Source organism: Syngnathoides biaculeatus, chromosome 1 (genome assembly GCF_019802595.1).
Source record: "Syngnathoides biaculeatus isolate LvHL_M chromosome 1, ASM1980259v1, whole genome shotgun sequence".
NCBI lineage: Eukaryota > Metazoa > Chordata > Actinopteri > Syngnathiformes > Syngnathidae > Syngnathoides > Syngnathoides biaculeatus.
This window is the reverse complement of record NC_084640.1, coordinates 3416506-3437712: the sequence shown is the minus strand read 5'-3', so window position 1 is coordinate 3437712 and position 21207 is coordinate 3416506. Positions and strand designations below refer to the sequence as shown.

General features: G+C 40.3%; 1 protein-coding gene across 3 annotated transcripts in view; it reads right to left on the bottom strand.

Moving 5' to 3' along the window:
- The window catches only part of gatad2b (GATA zinc finger domain containing 2B), a 78036-nt gene that overhangs the window by 8127 nt on the left and 48702 nt on the right, over positions 1–21207 (bottom strand). For 2 of the 3 annotated variants that reach the window (XM_061829550.1, XM_061829464.1), the window contains 6 exons: positions 18736–18894; positions 13630–13999; positions 10209–10411; positions 9544–9651; positions 7878–8085; positions 577–7516 (listed from right to left, as the gene is read on the bottom strand). In XM_061829550.1, coding sequence (XP_061685534.1) covers positions 7380–7516; positions 7878–8085; positions 9544–9651; positions 10209–10411; positions 13630–13999; positions 18736–18894 — 1185 coding nt within the window. In that variant the 3' untranslated portion in view covers positions 577–7379. Of the gene's footprint in view, positions 1–576; positions 7517–7877; positions 8086–9543; positions 9652–10208; positions 10412–13629; positions 14000–18735; positions 18895–21207 lie in introns of those variants that run through there. The other variant, XR_009796378.1, reaches the window with a different exon arrangement.

Here is a 21207-nt window from a genome sequence, read left to right as displayed (position 1 = left end):
AGGCAACAAAATTAAAAATATTTTTTTTTGCGTTTGCTATTACAATAATAGCACATATAATTGGTGCCTACATTTTTAGACACCAAACAAGCTTTATAGAAGACATAAAATAGTACCAATTTCATTGTTATTGCATCAGGTTTGTCAGTTCTGAAAAAGCAATCTTTTTAATGAACTCAAATTCGTAAAGACGCTCGCCTGAATACAAGGACATGCACGAGCGCCCAAACATTTGTCGTCAAGATCCAAACAACATTTGTGTACTTGAGTACCACTTTGTCCAAGACGGTGCTTTGATGTAAAGCAAAGTCACAAGCAATTCGGCATGAAACAAACTCATTTCAAGTATTGCTGCTCCAAGAACAATAATAATAATAAAAAAGGAAAATAGCGTGCGCACTGTGAATCGGAACCACTGAGCACTTCCTTGGTAACTGGAGTCTAATGACCATATCAAATGCATCCAGGGAGTTCATTTTAAGAAGCAGAGGAAAAGGTTGGGAGGAAAAAAAAATCCCAAACATTTGCACATTTGTTACACAATAATACACAGTGATCACAAAACGAAATGACAAGCTTCACAATATTCATGGCTTTTTGTTTGCTTTTCTACACAATATACAACCATTTAGTTTTTTTTCAGTACAAGGGAGGAAAATGCTTATGTACAATAAGTCATTATTACTTCAAACCTAGCAAATATTGTGTCATTTATCTCATAGTCAATACATTTGTTTATTTCTTTTTTAAACTGCAATAGAAAGTAAACTCAATAGAGGAATTTAGTTGCCAGAAATAAAAAAAAGACTTTGTGAGGAGGAGGGGGGAATGACATTCAAAATAATCTGGAGTCAAAATACAAAGGTGTGGATGCAAACAGAAAGAGAGAAAGAGAGAGAGACAGGAGTTTTTTTTTCCAATATATACTTTAACTTGACAGCTAAAAGATGCATGACCATTCTAAAACCAAATGGCGGTTATTAAAAATTCACCCCCGACATAAAAACAAACAAAAAACCAAAACAAATCATGAAAATATATCTGGAAACTGATTAATTTTCTTTGACTAAATTAAAAGGAATTTTGTCCAATTGTAAACTTTAGTTTACATGTCTTCTTTTAGGTAGTTTCAGAGTCTTGGCCTAAGACTTCCCTCTCGCTCGAATGCTGTGACCCAGTCACGGCCTGGATTGTTCAAGCATCATCATCATCATCATCATCATCATCATCATCATCATCACCACCACCACCACCACCCAGCCTTTATATTACTACTGAACTGGAGAACCACTCACAAAGCTACTAGCAGCCATAATGATGCATGAAGAAATAATGTAAATGTGTAGAAGATAGGGATGGGCATAATGGTGGATTAGTTCATTCATCAATCATGAACAATTCTTCAGATTGATAATTACGTCTGAAAACTAGAGTGCACTACTAAGGTGCAACAAGCAGAGCCATTCTTTATTCAGTCACAACTAGTTAGGTCTGACGAAAAAGAACATGACCGGTATGAATGGCTTTAAATTTGAAAACAATTGTGACAACAAAATAAAACAAAAACGGTCTTCTGCTATCTAAAATAAATTAAAATATATTTAAAAAAAAAAATCAGTAAACTCATTTGTAATTTTTCAAAAGAAATCAAATGCCCATCCCTAGTAGACACTGGAGCTATCTCAAGGCTGAGGCAGTAAAAGAGGCCTCGTTGCCCTAAAACTCAATTTCGTTAGCTCAACACAAATATATAACGTTTGCTCAACATGAACGTCATTGCTTTTGTGTCCGCTGAACAAACTACCAGTGTGCAGAACGTGGTGAGATCAAATGAGTGGGAAAGGCGGTGAACTTGGCTGTTAGCTTACCTTCAACCACTAGTTTGCTCCAGTACGTGGATGTTAGCTGCGCTCATTTAAAAAAAAAAAAAAAAAAAAAAATTCTGTCTAAATGATTGTGGAGCGCTGCATACACTCATAAAAACCATGTGCTATGGCTTCTAGTCTTTCAATTAAGCGTCTAGATGAATACATTAGCTCTAGAGAACAATAATTTGGAAGTATTGTTAACTATTTTGCTTAGCTTAAACCGCCAACACGTGGCTTTGAATTGCTAGCTGAAACGAAATGTGGTATACAGACATCAAAACTTAGGTGCTGAGGCTTGTGATCTACCAATTTAGCTTCAATTAGAATAAATTAGTTCTCTAGAACAATATTTCAAAAGTGTAGTTTTACTACTAAGCTTGGCTTAAACCGCTAGCCCTTGGCTTTGAGCTGCTAGGTAAAATGAAAGGGATACAAGACTCATCAAAACTAAGTGCTGTGGGTTATAGTCTTCCAATTTATCTTTAAAGTGAATAATTTCTCACGAACAATTGTTTGAAAGCATTTTTTTCTTTTTCTATTTGGCTCGGCTAAATCAGCTGAGTTGCTAGCTCAAATGAAAAGTGGCTTTGTGATGTGACCTGATGCATACAATCAAAGGTATTGGTTGCGGCTTTAATTCCTCCAATTCAGCTTCAAACGACAATACATTAGTTCTTTATAACAATGGTTTAAAAGTATTGTTTTACTATTCAGCTCAGCTAGCACTTGAGCATGAGTTCCTATCTTAAATAAAAGGTGTCTACGTGACTATGGAGTGCTGCATATGTGAAAACAAAGTGCTCTGCGTTGAATTCTTCAAATTTAGATTAAATAAGAAACATTTAGCTCTTTTAGCATTGGTTTGAAAATACTATTTTACTGTTAAGCTTAGTTTAAACTCCTAACACTTGGCAGCAAGTGGATACCTCAAACGACAGGCAGATATGTGACTGTAAGACATTGCATACACTCATCCAAATGAAGTATTATGGTTTATATTCGTCCAATTAAGCTTTACCAAGATTTAAATGTGGCTTAAAGCCAAAAGATGCAAACAGATTAAGTGCTAAAACTATATACTAGTTTAGTACCTCCGAGTGTGGTTTACAAGCTCACCTTGGAAGATGAGTTGAGAAGCGACAGTCTAATTAATGTACTTCACGAAAAGATCACAACAAATACTTGAGTGTGTGTTCACATTTGGCAGGTTAAGCTGGGTTAAAATTAACTGTTCTATAAACCCTTAGCAGTGTGGCTAGGCACTCTCACCAGGTACGCTTACAGACAAAAGGAGGAGCAATTTGGGTTGGTTCTGGAATTTGAATATAACTCACACCAAAGATAAAAGTTGAAGCACAATGGAAATGTAAGCAGTGTAAAGCCAAAAAACTGTTTTAAGGTCAGGCATCAGAAATGTGGTGTGTATATGCAATAAAGGAACTCTTGGTGCTTTTACTGTGTGTGTGTTTCTTTTGGCTTGTCCCTTTTAGGGTTGCCACAGTGTAGCATCTCAGATGAACGCATATATATGTTTGGCACAATTTTTACGCCGGATGCCCTTCCTGACGCAACCCTTCTCAGGGAGTGGAGGCCCCAGTGGGATACGAACCCAGAACCCCTGGTTTACCAAACCACTGTTCTGACCACTGAGCTACGGGGTCTCTTGGTGCTTTTACTGTAAAGCCATCCAATCCTAACCAATTGATCCATTTTCTATTCAGCTTGTCATTGGTTTCATCGGTGAACTACAGCTTATTCACAACTTTGGGTCAGAGCTGATATACACCGTTGGACTGGTTTCCATCCAATGGCAGGCTAAAGATTTACGATCAAGTAATATTGTTTTGGAAATTCCAATTTTGTTCAACTAGGTCATAAAGTATGCATCTTTACATGGCGACGTTTGGTCTTACGGCAAAAACTGAGGACCAACGGTGATGTGCCATGTATATTTTCATTTTCTGTCCAGACCAGAGAACCCATTACGAATGTGAACACAGCCCAAGTACTTGCTTAAAAAGAAATGCAGAGTAAGTTGAGCCCAATTTCTAACAAGTAGTTTGAGTTCAGCTTGCCACAAGGCATGTCGAAAGTACTGTATGTCAGTGCAAACAGAATGTAACCTAATAATGGAATGAACAGCAACAGTAAACAACAATGGAGGACATCCAGCATTTCGTGTTCGGTCCCCCTCTCCCCCCACTAACGTGACCATTCTCACTGACTACAGCATGTCTAGCACCATCCTTTAGCTCTGGCCAGAAGTAACACTATGGTACAAGTTCGGCAATGTCTCAGTATTCAGGATTTATTCGTGGGATCTTGCCAAATATAATCAATTTCAATACACATTTTGTTGTTAAACATTCGTTTTCATTCACAACTTGGATCACAAAAACTTAGACCTTTTATTTGTTTCGGGTGAAATGCCGTCAGGCCCTAGTGAGAACTGTCTCATTTCCCCTGATGCTTAACCAACTCCTCAACCTCCTTCAACAATTGTATTCCAAGAATAATACTGCAATGTCTTGAACACTGATTGAAATGCTACTGAGTACACATTATATTAATAATATGCCGACAATGATTTCCAACAACTCCCAAAGCTTTTAGACCAAGTTAATACGCAAGTGACCAACGACGTGCTTATCATATTCCAAGAAATATTCTTTAGATGGTACCATTGGCCTGAATGGAGCATAAAACAAGAAAAAAAAGTTTAAGGTGTAAAGAGTGTAAATATGAAATGAAATATGGGTGATAGTAGATGAATACATTTTAAAGTGAAATTCACACTTTCTTTGTACACAGCTATATTTAAAGACTTTATAGCATAGACTTGGAATAAGGATAGCTGTAAAGTTTAAAAAAAAAAAAAAAAAGGAAAATGGCTACATTTGAATGACCTATCGAATTTGAAGAGACTTTTCAGAAACCTACTGTCGACAAAGCAGGACTGCATTTCGATATGTTCCAATTCTGCTTCGGAACGAAAGCTTCTGAATTGGGACATGACTTTTATCTCATTGTGGTGTGGTACAACCTCAACTACATGTCAAAAGTATGAAAGTCGATGGAGATGGATGTGAACATGTAAAAATGAACATTGAAACTATGAGAAAAAGGAAATAAAACTTTTGTTCCTGAAATGATTGCACTGATATAACCTGACCAGGTATGGCATGGCATACTCATGGCTCAAGATGGCTATATTCGTGATTGGCGCATTACGACTGGCAAAACCAGGAACTACCAGGTAATTTGAGGTTTCTAGTAGCTCAGCATTTGGGGATCCGACCATGTCAAAAGATATACTGATATACACTACTGTACAATTTTGACATGGGAAACTGACTGCTTCAAAGCAAGGAAAGTAGAGCAAAGTAGAGCCGAGTCCATTTGTGCGGCGAAAAAGAGACACCGTGGGAATTCTTACGACCCGGACTTGAGCTTTTTTTTACTGCCTAATCACACTAATCCTTCCCCATACCCTCAGATTCCCTATCAATTCTTATTCAGGATATGCTTTGGTTCAAAGACCATAGGTTTCGGTTTGGATAGACCGATTTAGGTGAGTGTACTCATGCTTCTACCGTAGCTGAAAGTAGCTTCCTCGCAGGCTGGGTCGACCACACCACAACGGGGAGCAGTGACATGCAACTTGAGGTCCAACATTCTAAGAGCAACACCGCCAAAGAACATTAGAAGTAAACCATAAAACCTGTGACTCTCTGATAGGCCCTAAGCCAGCTTCTAGACCTTAAGAGACTCTTAATTGTAACATTCTTTTCCTCTTTTTTTTTTTCCATTTTTTTGTAAAAAAACATTTTTTTTTCCAATTGGAAATATGCAAAGTGCTCCTCTGGAGTGAGGCAACTTGTGTGCACTACATGCACACAATGATTGATCCATGTCTCTCCCATAAAAGATATAATCCACATCCTTTGTTTTCTCCCTTTGATGCTAAGTATCTATACATAATCCTCTCAGATATTTTTTTTTGTTTGTTTTTAACTTTGTTGATTATTATCGTCTCCTGAAGGCTTACACCTCTTAGGTCCGCCAACGTTTTAAGAGGAGACGCCGCAAAAAAATAAAAAATAAAAGTAAAAACAAAATCAGGTGTGGGTGGGGCTCGGTTTGGGATAGCGGGGGCTAAGAATCAGAAAATATAGTCCCAAACATTAGAATAAATGCACCAGAATTCATGGTTTGTAAGTACAGAATCTGGTCTGGGTGCACAAAATGTGCTTCCACCTTCAAGAGTGGAGTTCTTTTCACATTGAAAGAACATGTGATGTGAAAGACGAGCTGCTGGGTAGAAAGGGTCCAGTCTGTGCATAACCAAAGGTAGTTTGTGGGGGTTGGGGTGGGTGGGAAGGATGGAAGCAGGAGGGTCATCACATCTGCTTTGCTAAGCCTTGTTCCTCCTCCTGAATTCTGGATGAGTTAGTTGGTGATTTCCTCTGGTCGAGTTGCAAAGATCCCAAACCTGTCAGCTCTCTCCTCCTCTGGTGTGTGCATTGTTCTGCTTGAGCTGCGTTGCTCAGTTGTGTTTCGTAGAGCTACTGTCATGTGTACATCCATTATGTAAGAGGGGGATATCTGGAGTAGAAGACGGCCACCGACCTCGGAAATGAGCAGAGCAGTGAAGCTTGATGGGAGTAATGGCGGGAGTTGACAAGCAAAGGAAAATGTTTGATCACATGGGATTGGCTTTCTGAGATGTCAGGACCCTTCTGTCAGTCATCTCGCATTCATTAGCATTGATGGTGGAGGGAATTTAATACTTGGGATGCCCTTAACTGTGTCACTTTGATGAGATGATGACAATGCGGATGCTCTGTCCTCAGTGTCATCTGCCCCCCGTCCAACAGACTAATATTTTGAGAGCAGGCTCTTTATCTTCTTTTGAAGAAAAAACAGAGCAGTATCAAACTAAATATTATTGTCTGGATCAGTATTCCGCTTTGAGACTCCCATGTAGCATTTACTACGAAGCTTGAAAGTTGCATAGTAACAAGAATGCACACTGTTACCAGCAATACTCCAATCTAAACTCAATATATGAGAGGAGCATTAATGGAAAAAAAAAATCCTATACAATTAAAAAATCTGAAGTGACCCTACAATGATTTAACCACCACTTCCTTAGGTAAAGGAATGACAGCAGACAGACAAAATTATACTAAGAAAGAATAATAAGTAATAGTAACATAGGCCAAAAAAAGGTAGGTGCATTTCAAATAGTGTGGTAATAACGGGAATTACAATTAAGGGCAATGCTAATTAAATTTGAGATGTGCTGACTTTTTAATTGTCTTTCTGTGACTTGGCGGGTTTTGAATGGGTCAGTTTAAGGTAGGCACGTGGACAGGCACTGCATGCGATGGGTGGGGCCTTGGGGCAGAGGGGGGATATATTGGCTGATGGTGGAGTGCTTCCATGTGGAGACCGACAACAGGGCCCAGGGAGGCGTGTCTTCAGATGGGCCACAGGGCTGTTTGGGGCTCATTTCTGTCCGGTGATGGACTGCGATATGGATCGGGGCGGGATCATGTCCAACAGGTACTCTCTCTGTCGGTCTGCTAAGCTGGAGCTCTTATGGGCGCCGACTGCCGCTGGGTTCAGATAGGCGATATTTAACCCTGTGGTGAGTAGACAGAAAAAAAATGTACAAATACTGAATGGAAAACAGATTTCCTTGAACTGAAATGTTTCATGCTGTGAAGTTCAGCAGCTGTCAGTCCGTAAAGTATGTATTCTATCCATAGTATTTGTGAAGTGTGTACTCATGCATTCACGGCACATACACACACAACTAATAATCAACTAATAGTCTTAGTTTGTGGTTGTGATGAACCGCTAAAGTGTTTTTATTTTTAATTGATTGTACATTCCAAAGTAAAAAACTTAATATTAGTGTTAACGTAACATTCTACTACGGTCATGCTACTAACGTAGCAAGAACTGTTCCCTTTCTGCAAAAAGAGGTCAATCTGAAGGTACCTGGGATATTGTAGATCTGGCGACGGCTATCATGCTGCAGTCTGCTGCTGCTGGTGCTTCCGCCTCCACTGCTGCCACAGTGCTTTGCGCTGCTCATCCCCATGAGGCTGCTGGCGACTGACAGCTGAGAGGCCTGGGCAAAGTTAGACAGGACACCGCGCGCAGAGTTGGACAGACCTCTCTGCATTGAGGCCTGAGGTTGAGGTGCCTAAGGATGGAAAAAAAAAAATGGTGCTTGGCTTCACTATACGTACAAAAAAATTCTCATAACATAACACTAAACTAAATCAGGTGAGGTTAAAGAGGACTAGACCACCTACCGTGCCAGGCTTCAATTTGACCAATAAACCGTGTTGTAACTAGGCTTTACACAATCAGGATTTTTTGGGACAATCAGCTGGTTTAAGGCAGCGCGCTCCACTCACGTTGTCATCCCCACGGTAACGAGTGTACTCGGTTCCATTTGAGTTGACCAGATAAAGCCGACGGGATGCAATGGGATCGGAATAAAAGATTTTATTGCAGTAGTCTGACAAAGTGCAATCTTGAAAGCACAAATTTGCCTTAGTAGTCTGAATCGTGCATTGCTTGTTGTCTCTCAGTGATGTTTAAAAAAAAAAAAAAGAAAAAAAAAAAACTAACGGCAGTCAGATATTTACAGTTCTCCATCAAAACACATGGAAAAAAACCCACCATTTAAATACTACCATATAAAAGTCAACCAGTTTTTGGCTTCAGACATACTGTGCACGATGGGGACTCAGTCAATGTTTTGGAGTGGCGAATTATGACATCTAAACTGATCAGACAAAAATCAATTATTGTCCGATCAGGCCGATCAAATCAGTGTAAAGTCTGGTTGTAAAGCAACACTTAAAATGACCCTACTGAATTTAAACTGGACTAAATCCGCCTGCTAAATTGTCCCAGGCATCAATTTGATTAAAAAAAAATCATAATACACTCAACTGGCCCAAGTGCGGTGAAACCAGACTAAAACAGCTGCTCTGTTGTCCAGACCTTCGCTATGACAATGCCGCATGTTCATACACCTAATTTATCCAGTATAAACTGGAATGAACTGCCTGCGGCATTACCCCAAGCTTCCCGATAACTCACAGTGTCGTAACATTACATTCGACTTGCTCAGGTGAGTTTAAACTGGAATAAACTGCCTGCTCTAATGTGCTGGGTGTTACTGTGACTGAGAGTTTTATTACGTCACACTAAACTTAATCAAGTGAGTTTCAACCGGACTAAACCACCCACTTCATTGACGCAGAAGTGTCAGCTGGTTTTACGAGGAAACACGTTAAGCTTGTTCTCTTTTGGATGCTTTGATGAAAGACATTCTTTCAAGAAGGAAGCTGTGGTTCGAAACCACAATGCCACCAAAGTAATTTTGCTGCCTGAAAGATTTCAATGAAGTCTGTAAATATTTAGAAAACATTTTACATACGTGATATATGATATTTTTCCATTCACCCAATCCACTAAAAAAAATTTTCAACAATATTGGGATTATGCGCCATTCCAGACCAATACATGTGATCCAACTTTGTTTTCAAGAAGGTACATGATGTGACCTCAATACTTCCAACAGTCACAGAACCGTTGTCACTTTAGCTGAAAACACAAATTGTCATAAGTTGGAGAGGCCGTGTACCTGGCGCAGAGCATGATGTCGAATCAAGGAGTCTGTCTTGGAGGCATTTGGGCCACTGGGCGCCGAGCTGGGCGAGAGGGCTGCCTGTTGCAGCCTCTGTTCAATCTCCTGAAATGAAAGCCATCATTTTTAGGAACACATTCATACTCAGTGGTACTTAAATCTGTTCAACACTCTTTAAGCCTTAATCGCCTTTTCTCCAACCAGTACAGTTCAGATCATTTTGTTAAGAGTACTATTCTTGGCATCCAAGGGTCACAAAATCGTCAGACCTGTCCACCCACTTTTAAGCATTCTTTCTTTGAGATATTAGTCAGGTAAGGTAAGTAAGTAAATTAGTAAGATATTACGGAGAGAGTGCCTCATCAAATAAAGTGGAAAAAAGTTACAAATATTTTATTTTTTTTTTTTATTACGGACAATTGGTCAGATGCCTAATGCAAGCATGAGCACGTTCTACCAATCCAAACTGTACCATGATTAATTGAAATTGATCACTTGGTAGTTTTACAACTCATATTTTATAACTAGTTGTATCTTAGCCAAAAGCCAAAAGTGGCACAAGGTGGAATTGATTAAATAACAACATACATGAAACTACAATGTCTCAACAAGGTTCAGTATAATGAGATAAATGGTTTCATAAAGGGCACTTTGATGCTGACCTGCTCCTGCTGCAGGGCCTTCACAAAGGCATTCTTCAGCCTGTTAGTGTGCTCTGCCTTGAGAGCTTTTTTCTGATTGGACATCATGCACTGCTCGCACAGGATTCGCCCACTCTTCTCCTGCTTCCAGTGGGGGGTGAAATCAGTTCTGCACTGGGCACAGAAAAAAGGCTCCATGCGGGAAAGCGTGCCACGCAGTTTACCTGCGGATCAAAATGGAGGAGAGATGAAACGGCCGCTACCAGTATCAGTCGCATTTCTCTGCATTCAACTGGTGGGTAACGTTCGTCTTGAATATTTATCATTTGACTTGTTCAAACTATTTGCTTTGAGCAAATATAAAAAATAATCTGCATAAAGTGTGAGCAGTATCCCTGATAGTTCTGATTAAAAATGTCAACATGCCACAGCTATTAAAAAACATCGCACAAAAAGTGCACAAACCCTGTAAAAAACAAATAAACCCAAAACTTAAAAAAATTCTAAATTGTACCCGGACAAAAATGACCAAAACCAAATACAATTCAGTGTTAAAACAGCTCTCAAAAACACAAAATATTTGATTATCTTTTTTGTTGATGTTTTTTTGTGTAAAAAGACTTCAGTGAACATATGAAAGTTTTGTTCACCCCCATTTGCCAAAAGTTGACAGCCAATCCATAGGAATTTATTTTATCAGGATGACATAACTAAAAAAAAAAAAAAGAATTCCCAGAAGATCATCATCATCAGTTTTAGAATGCCAGACTTCTTTTCAAGAGATTCATGAATAGTGATTGATGCAATAAAATCAAAAGGTGTGTCAAGGGAAGTTTAATTGCTACCGAGGTTATTTTTCTCAAATTGTATTATAATTTATTTAAAGTGCAAGTGTCGTCAAACGGATGATTTTTGGTACATTATTAATGAAAAATCCACAGCCAATATGGTCCCATGTGTTTTTTCACCACAAAACATGATTTTGATGTATACAGCTTTTTGTAACTCCCGCCATGAAAATCCTCTAGAGGGATTTGTTTTTGAGAAGCAGGAAGTGACGTACAGGAAAGAGGCGCCCGCTAGTGGACTCGTTTGTTTCCATTAGTTTTACCTCCGGGAAGGTAGGTCGTTGTTCCTTCGTGTTAGCCAAAATGCCGGCTCATTGCATTGCTGGACATTGCTTGAACACTTGGGAGAATGGGATTACCCTTAATAAGTTTGAAAGAGACCCTGTTCATTGTGAAAAATGGATTGCACGGGTGCAGAGGACGAGAGCTTCGTGGGTTCCAAATAACAGGTAGGTGTGTAAACAGCGTGTGGGGCGGACCAAGTAATCGGTCTGTCTCATAACGTAGCAAAAGATCTGCGTATGAAATGTGTCGATGTGCGCGTCGCCCAGCCAACAATGTCTCGATAGTGTTCATCGAGTACTGCGGCGACTTTGAACATACCCCTAAAAGCAACATAGCTAGGCTCCACCTCCTCCTTATATGCCACCATGGTGCCGAAACTCAGCCACACCGTGCTGCGGTCACAGCTTCTGCGAAGGCTGCGCGTTGGGCTTTGCGATGGGGGCGGCTCTGAAGAACCCAGCCGAGAATGCCTTACTCAGTTGAGAGCAGAACCGCTCGGGTCTGTCATAAGCCACACCGGCGGGCTGCGATAAGCCGCGATGGCTCATCTCCGTCGCGGGAGTGGATCGGATATCATCTGAATATGGCTTGAAACAATAGTGTAATATTGCCCTGAGGGCTCGAAACAATCGTGTAATATTGCCCCGGTAACTTCACTCGGTTGTGTGGTGTTGTCCTTTTCGAAAAGAACTTTGGTGTCAGAAGGGGCGTCGGAAAAATGCGAATATCTCTGTAGTTCAGCTTCCGTAGTAGCAGGCACTGCGCGTTTTCAATGGCGGAAGTGACGATGACATCAAGGACAGATGATGCGACTAATATGGCGACCATTTGGATGTCGAGGGACATTCAATTGCGCAACTTTGTGCATGGATGACGCGCTCTCCGCTCATATTTATTTTTTCATATGGACATTGAAGTGAATAATGTGATATGTATTTTTCATTACAATTTCTATTTTAGAAAGTTTATCGGATGACACCCGGGCTTTAACTGAGGAGGGATTTGAAGGGGTGTGGCAACTTTTCTTCTAAACCAGGAGTCGGGAACCTTTTCAACTGAGAGAGCCATAAAGGCCAAATATTTTAAAATGTAATTTCAAAAGAGCCATACAGTATTTTAAAAACTAAGTACAGGTACATTTGCACATTTATGCAAGACCAACACTTTTGGAGTACAATAAGTTTCTGAATTCTTTTAAATAACATTATTATGACATTGTGATGACAAAACTACTTCTTACAATTAATGTGACTTCTGGTGCATCATACGTCATTAGATTAAGCTTCATGCAGGCGTTGAGACTTCCATCCGTTTATCATGAATATAATTCAATTTGATTTGCCATCATGATGCTATAATGGTGAATGGTTATTCAACAGAATACTAGCGGGCGAAAAGATGCCTGAAGAATGGAGGAAAAGTGTTCTAGTTCCCATTTTTAAGAACAAAGGGGATGTTCAGAGCTGTGGGAACTATAGAGGAATAAAGTTGATGAGCCACACAATGAAGTTATGGGAAAGAGTAGTGGAGGCTAGACTCAGGACAGAAGTAAGTATCTGCGAGAGAGTATGGTCTCATGCCGAGAAAGAGTACCACAGATGCATTATTTGCCTTGAGGATGCTAGTGGAAAAGTACAGAGAAGGTCAGAAGGAGCTACATTGTGTCTTTGTGGATCTAGAGAAGGCCTATGACAGAGTACCAAGAGAGGAACTGTGGTACTGCATGCGTAAGTCTGGTGTGGCAGAGAAGTATGTTAAAATAGTACAGGACATGTATGATGGCAGCAGAACAATGGTGAGGTGTGCCTTAGGTGTGACAGAGGAATTTAAGGTGGAGGTGGGACTGCATCAGGGATCAGCTCTGAGCCCCTTCCTGTTTGCAGTGGTAATGGATAGGCTGACCCCGCACTAGTGGCCATCGACAGCCACACTAAACTACGGCAACCCGACTAGGACAAACTGTCTCTGTGTCATTTGTGTTGCCTGTCAAAAACTACCCCACTAGGACAAACCTTCTTTGCATCCTTTGCACTGCCCGCACAACAGAAATCACATTTACAATATGTTGTTATGAGGGCTCTGCAAGCCATATGCAACCATCAAAAGAGCCAGGTATGGCTCACGAGCCATAGGTTCCCGACCCCTGCTCTAAACTACAGATGTCAACTGGGAGGAGGAACGTGTGTGTGTCCGCGTTTGAGTATTGTGTTTATAAGTAACAACAATCCACCCAGTCAGAGTCGATGCGTCGTCATTCATTTTCACTTCAAAAGCTTTGAACATCCATCTTCAGTGATGACGACGCTTACCCTGACTGTCGAGGACACTCTGCACCACCTCCTCTAGGCCCACCATGTAGATGAACTCGCTGTTAGCGGCCGATGGCAGGAAGTGGAGGAGTGGGGCAGGGGGTTTAGGCGGTGGGATCTCCAGCAGCGTTTTCTCCAGCTGCTTCCTCAGGGCAAGCTTGGCGGCGGCCTGGCTGCTGGCTTGGTCCGCCATGGAGTTAACGCCTCCGCTGGCAGAGCCGGATAGAGTCGATGGGCTGACGGCAGAGGTTCCGCCCAGGCCGCCCGCCACCCCGCTGGCACCTGCTGCTGCCGCTGCTTGCATGTGTGCAAGGTTCATGTACATGGCACTGGAGCCTGATCGCTGGGATGCTGCCACCTGCTGGCTAGCCTGGGTAGATGAAACAACATTTTCTTTTTCTCTGTGATGATTTGGTGGCTTGATAGTAGTGTTCTAATTCAACATGCAAGGTCAGGTGCCTTTCCTCCAATTGTCACGAGAAACATTTTAATTTCAATTCGAAAAGCAATAGGAACATGTTTTGATGAAAGGCCAAAAGCCCAGGCCAACGCTAGCATGTTTTGCACTGTACACTGTGCAACTATTTTCTTTGGAGAGATTTTTAGTTTCTATGATGTGCTAAAATATCATAATAGGTTTCATAATACAGTGAAGAAAATAAGTATTTGAACACCCTGCTATTTTGCAAGTTCTCCCACTTAGAAATCATGGAGGGGTCTGAAATTTTCATCATAGGTATATGTCCACTGTGAGAGAGATAATCAAAAAAGAGAAATTCAGAAATCACAATGTATGATTTTTTTTCAACAATTTATTTGTGTGATACAGTTGCTAAGTATTTGAACACCTGAGAAAACCAATGTTAATATTTGGTTCAGTAGCCTTTGTTTGCAATTACAGAGGTCAAACATTTCCTGTAGTTGTTCACCAGGTTTGCACACACAGAAGGAGAGATTTTGGCGCACTCCTCCACACAGATCTTCTCTAGATCAGACAGGTTTCTGGGCTTTTGCTGAGAAACATGTAGTTTCAGCTCCCTCCAAAGATTTTATATTGGGTTTAGGTCTGGAGACTGGCTGGGCCATGCCAGAACCTTGATATGTTTCTTACAGAGTCACTCTTTGGTTTTCCTGGCTGTGTGCTTCGCCTCATTGTCATGTTGAAAGACCCAGCCACAACCCATCTTCAATGCTATGACTGAGAGAAAGAGGTTGTTCCCCAAAATCTCACAATACATGGCCGCGGTCATCCTCTCCTTAATACAGTGCAGTCGTCCTGTTCCATATGCAGAAAAACAGCCCCAAAACATGATGCTACCACCCCCATGCTTCATAGTAGGGATGGAACTCATCATTCGTCTTCCTCCAAACACAGTCAGTGGAATTATGGCCAAAAAGTTCCATTTTGGTCTCATCTGACCACAAAACCTTCTCACATGACTCCTCTGTATCATCCAAATAGTCATTGGCAAGCTTAAGACGGGCCTTGACGTGCCGGTTTAAGCAGGGGAACTTTCCGCATCATGCATGACTTCAAACCATGATGTCTTCGTGTATTACCAACAGTCACCCTCATATAGTGGTCCCAGCTCTTTTCAGGTCATTGACCAAGTCCTATCGCGTAGTCCTGGGGTGATTCCTGACCTTTCTTAGGATCACTGAGACCCCACGAGGTGATATCTTGCATGGGGGTCCACTCCGATCGAGATTGACCGTCATGTTTAGCTTCTTCCATTTTCTAATGATTGCTCCAACAGTGGATCTTTTTTCACCAAGCTGCTTGGCAATTCCTCCATAGCCCATTCCAGCCGTGTGAAGTTGTACAATTTTGTCTCTAGTGTCTTTGGACAGCTCTTTGGTCTTGGCCATGTTACAAGTTTGAGTCTTACTAATTGCATGGGGTGGACAAGTGTCTTTATGCATCTAACGACCTCACACAGGTGCATTTGATTAAGGATAATACATGGAGTGGGGATGGACTTTTAAAGGTGGACTAACAGGTCTTTGGGGGTTCAGAATTCTAGCTGATGGACAGGTGTTCAAATACTTATTTGCAGCTGTGTCACATAAATAAATCGTTAAAAAAATCCTACGTTGTGATTTCTGGATTTTTCTTTTTAGATTCTCTCTCTCCTACAGTGGACATGCACCTACGATGAAAATTTCAGACCCCTCCATGATTTCTAAGTGGGAGAACTTGCAACAATGCAGAGTGTTCAAATACTCATTTTCTTCACTGCAACTGTCAGAAAGAATGCATTTTTATTTTGTACTACATTTGAGTTTGTTACTTCAATAAATCACTAAGTACTGAATCAGTCAGCCAACTGTTATCTTTTCTTTCATAAATATGTAGTTACGTTACGTAAAGAGCAAGACTATTTTTGCTACATCTGCATGAAAATTAGCAAAAGATCAATGCTTTCATAATTGCACTCATTTACCACACCCCGTTAGACTTACCAAACAACTTGTTATATTTATAGTTGTGATATTCCTGCTGCCAAAAAAAGAACCCGATTATCTGCCTTGTCGAGACAGTTGAAAGTGATGAGATTTTACAGCTCGGTAGATTCATCACTTGCTTTAACAAGACTGAGCAATTAAGGTTTCAAGACCAATCCTCACTTATATTGTAATGGCCTGTAAAAAGTGACAGAGCATGACTCACTTCTGCGCCAAAAAAATACTGCCTAACGGAAAAAGTTGCAGGTTTCTTTTACTTTTACATTACACAGGAACTTTGAAGCAATTATATTTTTCATCGCTTGATTCAAAGCTACATTCCATTTGTGCCATAATATTTCGGTTTGCCACAGCGAATGACGCGAACGTGATTGTTGTTGGTCAAAAGGAAGCACCGCATTGTGTGTGTGTTGGTACTGACGAGAAAAATGTCTCATGTTGCATCAGCTTAAAGTCAATATTTGAAGCCATATGGATAAAATGATAACATATCTGGTTAACAGTACATACCTCATAACTCCACCCAAACTGTATTTTTTTGCATTTGAATTTAAAAAAAACATACTTCTTTGTCTGTACACTGTATATGTAATTGTTAAAGTATCACACCTGTACAGCTAATGAAGGTTTTATGATTGTGAAAAAAATGAAGCTGAAAAGTATTATTTCCGTTTCTTTTGTTTCTTAAGGAAAAGATTGTTTGCAAATGCGTAACAGCATCCCTCAACAGAATCTCTTCATTCTTGGAAATTTTCTTGCATGCGTGCATTTCAGGTAGCTTCTTTCAAATCTGCCTTGCTTGTTGGTCTGCGACCCAGCGATTGATTTCCTGAAACCATATTACCCAGGATCTAAATGGTCTTGATTGCGCACTAAGGAGCGAGACTTGAGGAGACTCTATGGAGGCGGTAAAATCGTGCAACCAATAAAGTAACCTCTTCTATTTTTACTGCTCACCATTGAAGTGTATAATTGGGCATATATCAGATGCACTGTAAATCCAGCAAGACTTCTCAAATGAAATACTGCTTCTTTTATTTTTGTTAGATATAATGTTGAGGATTTAAATATGCATATTTTGCTGTGTTGATATTTTATTTTGAGTAATATTTAATAATATCACTTAATTATACTGGTTCATATGCGTTCATCTGAGATGACACGCTGTGGCGACCCCGAAAGGGACAAGCCGAAAGAAACACACACACACACAATTGTCACTACAGGCAAAATCAGCTCCACTCTATTCAGCAAAAATAATTCATATAATGTGAATAACTGTTTTATTGTGCAGATTGAGTCATTTCATATAAGCCATAAAGCTGTTGCAGACAGCCATCCATCCATTTTCTAAGGTGCTTATCCTCCTCGCTGGAGCCTATCCCAGCTGTCAATGGGCAGGAGGCAGGGTACACCCTGAACTGGTCGCCAGCCAATCGCAGGGCACATAGAGGAAAACAGCTGCCCCTCACAATCACACCGAGGGGCAATTTTGAGTGTCCAATTAATGTTCCATCTTTTGGGAATGTGGGAGGAAACCGGCGTACCCGTAGAAAACCCACGCAGGCACTGGGAGAACATGCAAACTCCACACAGGCAAGGCCAGGATTTAACCCTGAACCTCAGAACTGTGAAGCCAACCTTTTCCAGCTGCGCCACCGTGCCACCCTATTATGTTGACATAATAGTTGACTACATATGTTGAAGAAATTGTAAAAACTCAATCATGAATAATATTCATCTGTGACAAGCTTAAAAATAAATAGATTACATTCAACCTCTGTGTATTTGTTTTCAATCTCATATATCACCTTACATTTATATACATTCCAATCTACAATTTGCTGATCAATGCCTCTATCCATTAGTGGTATTCATTACTAGTTTGTATATTAGTAAAGTATTTAGTATATAGCTTTCAAGATTATTACATTGGAATGTTTATTACATTAAAATGTTGTTTACAATCATAAAGTTCGGCGCAAAGAACACATAGCCTAAGGCAGAATTCTCGAGCTTGCAAGAATGGGAGAAACTTTTTTTTTCTGCAGTCATGGTGAATACACAATTGGAACCTGTGGGAACCCAGTGTGTTGTATTTAAATTGGCGGCATGGTGGCCTCACATTTCTAAGGAGCGGGGTTCGAATCCTGGCTCTGGATGTGTGGAGCTTGCACGTCCTCCCCGTGCCGGAGTGGGTTTTCTCCGGGCACTCCGCTTTCCTCCCACATCCCAAAAACATGCAACATTAATTGGACACTCTAAATTGTTCCTAGGTGTGATTATGAGGGTGAGTGTTGTGTGTTTCCCTGCGATTGGCTGCCAACCATTGCAGGGTGTACCCCGCCTCCTGCGTGATGACAGCTGGGATTGGCTCCAGCACTCGTGCGCCCCTCGTGAGGATAAGCGGCTCAGAAAATGGATGGATGGATATTGTAAGACTTTTTTCCTCCCAGAATGTACTTTGTATTTTTGAGAACGAGGTTAAAAATGTAGCGGGACAAAAGACTTGTATGAAAGATGCATCTTTTGCTCACTATTTCTCAGTTATAAATTTTATCGAGCATTATTACTCTTTCTTGCAGAGACTTACTGGAAGGGGTGCTATGCGTTGAGACTTTTTTACGGCTTAAACCGTACCTGCTGGTAGCTTACGGCGTTGCCCATGCTGGAGCGACCCATCCCAGGTTTGGAGAGCCGTTGGCCTTGCAGTGTAGCAGGGTTGGGGGCAATCACCCGCTGGGACATGAGCATGGGTGGCAGGTTGGCGTTGGCTCCCGACCTGATGACTGTGTGACCCTGCAGATAGAGAGGAAAAAATACATTGTCTATACGCTGATGTATGATTGAGGGATAGGATTATAGGGATTAAAAAAAAATACCAATCACGTGTTAAAAAAAAAAAAATCAACCAATTTGTACATGCAAAAATGTGGTCATTAACTTTTTTTTTTTTCAATAGTTTTATTATTGACAAAATGCACAAGTATGCTCTTTGGAATTACTTACAACATGAAAAAAACCTATCCAAAATATTAAATACTTCCACGTTTTTATGTTTTTAGAATGCTAGAATGAGGTAAACAGGGAAAAAAGAACATTTTAAACAGGACTCCCCAGCTAGGCAGGGAGTTTCAAACTCACAGAACCTCTTTTTGTATGCGCAGTACCTGCAAATGTGATTTATGCCAGTGAGGGACAAAAATCTCTCCATTCATGTGTATTATTCTCGCTTATCAGGGGCTTCGAGTTACTCGTTATGTCAATTAATTGCGACCAGAGATACCTTTTTAACACATTAGCATATATGCATGCATGAAAAAAAAGTTTTCTTTCAGGGGCAGAGGAATATAGTGTTTTTGTGTTAGTTCTGTTACATTTATTGTTTCTACAATAATCACAACTGTACACTATTGCAAGAGGTGGACAATGAAAAAAATATGAATGAAATACAAGTAAGTTGAAAAGTAATAAAGTAGCATCCCTCAACATATCACAGAGAATACTTTGTCTCTACTTGGTTACCATCCTACACAATTGGCTGGGTTGGGTTTTTTAAAAGTGTCGACCTTAAACACTGTATGTGAGACAAAAAGACGTGAAGGTGCAAGTATGAGGGGAATGGCTGTCTGCATCTATAACACCCTTTTAATCGCAAAATGTAGTTCGGTGTTAATCGTTCCAACGTAATAGATTTAAAGATTTCCCAGAAGCCCTTTCTTTGGCTCCGGTTCCCACAGCTGCAGGGTCCGTGCAAAAATGTGTAATTATTTAATAAAGTGCAAAGTGCACTGCGAACCACTACACGAATAAAATAAGTTATCAGAGTTAATAATGTTCACCTATATTAGTTGGCGCAAATAGCTATTATACACAATTTGTCACATGACGCTTGGATCACTCGCTTCACTAGTGCAGGGTATCTCCAGATATGAGGAAGCTGATTTTGAAAATACTTTTAATTCTACTTTAATACAATTTAACACATATGATTCTATATAATTATATAATATAAAATAAGAATGAAACTAGCAGGATTTATTGCAAACCACCATTAAAGAAATTATTTGTATTTTCTGCTGGAGCTACAGAATATTTTCTATTGCAAGATAAAATACACATTAAGGTAACTTCAGTTGCACACAAAACTATTATGTTAATCTGACAAAATAAATTCATGTCTAAGAAATGTATATGACCACAAGGTGCAAACACTATTAAAAGTGAGAAAGTATTATTTCACCAACGAAAGTGTAGTTTTTAGTTACAGGAATTTTTAAGAGACTGGAAGAGCATGTCACTTTGAAAGCTGATTTAAGAAAATCTAATTAAGGAATTTTTCAGCATCTGCAGACATATTCAACTTTGTCTAGTGTATAATGTGATGCAAGACCCAAAGCAGCTAAACAAGAAAATACAACTGCCTTTGTCGCGAGTTCAGGGTGTCTGTGGTGGCAAATGTCCTGATGAGGAGAGGCCACCTTTTGTTATTACTGTATTTTATGATAAGGTGTTGAAGGCCTCAGCATGATGGACCTTGTGGTTTGCATGACCACCCCACAGTTCGGAGGTTTTGCATTTGAATCTCAGAATCAAGCCTTACTTATTTTTTGGAGTGAAAATTACTGTGATAGATCCTAATGTAAATAACTTCATTTACAGAAGCAGTCACGTATAAAGTATAACTTAAATGACCGTCCCTATGCAGAAAGTGTAAGCCATATTAGTATCTGTCCTTCAAAATTTCTTGACTCTTATACCACATTTTACCATAATTATACCACTCAAATATGCAACTTTCATGCCAGTCCCATGATGAACTAGCAATCAACAACAGCATGGCTGATGAGACAAAGAAACTCAATTCTTAGGAGTTTAAACTTGGTCAACAGTCTGTGGCAGGGTGATGCTTTACATAAAGAGGCCAGCAGAGGGACGCCAGGGCTTGATGAATCAACTAACAAGCCAGTAGTGCGTCATAGTAGATATGAAATGAGCTGACAAGATAGCGCAGGCGCGCACACTGAATATTTAATGCAATCCCAACATGTAATGGAGGGCTACATATTACAAGAACAAAGGCTTCCAGCAGGAGATGGGCTCATTAGCTCG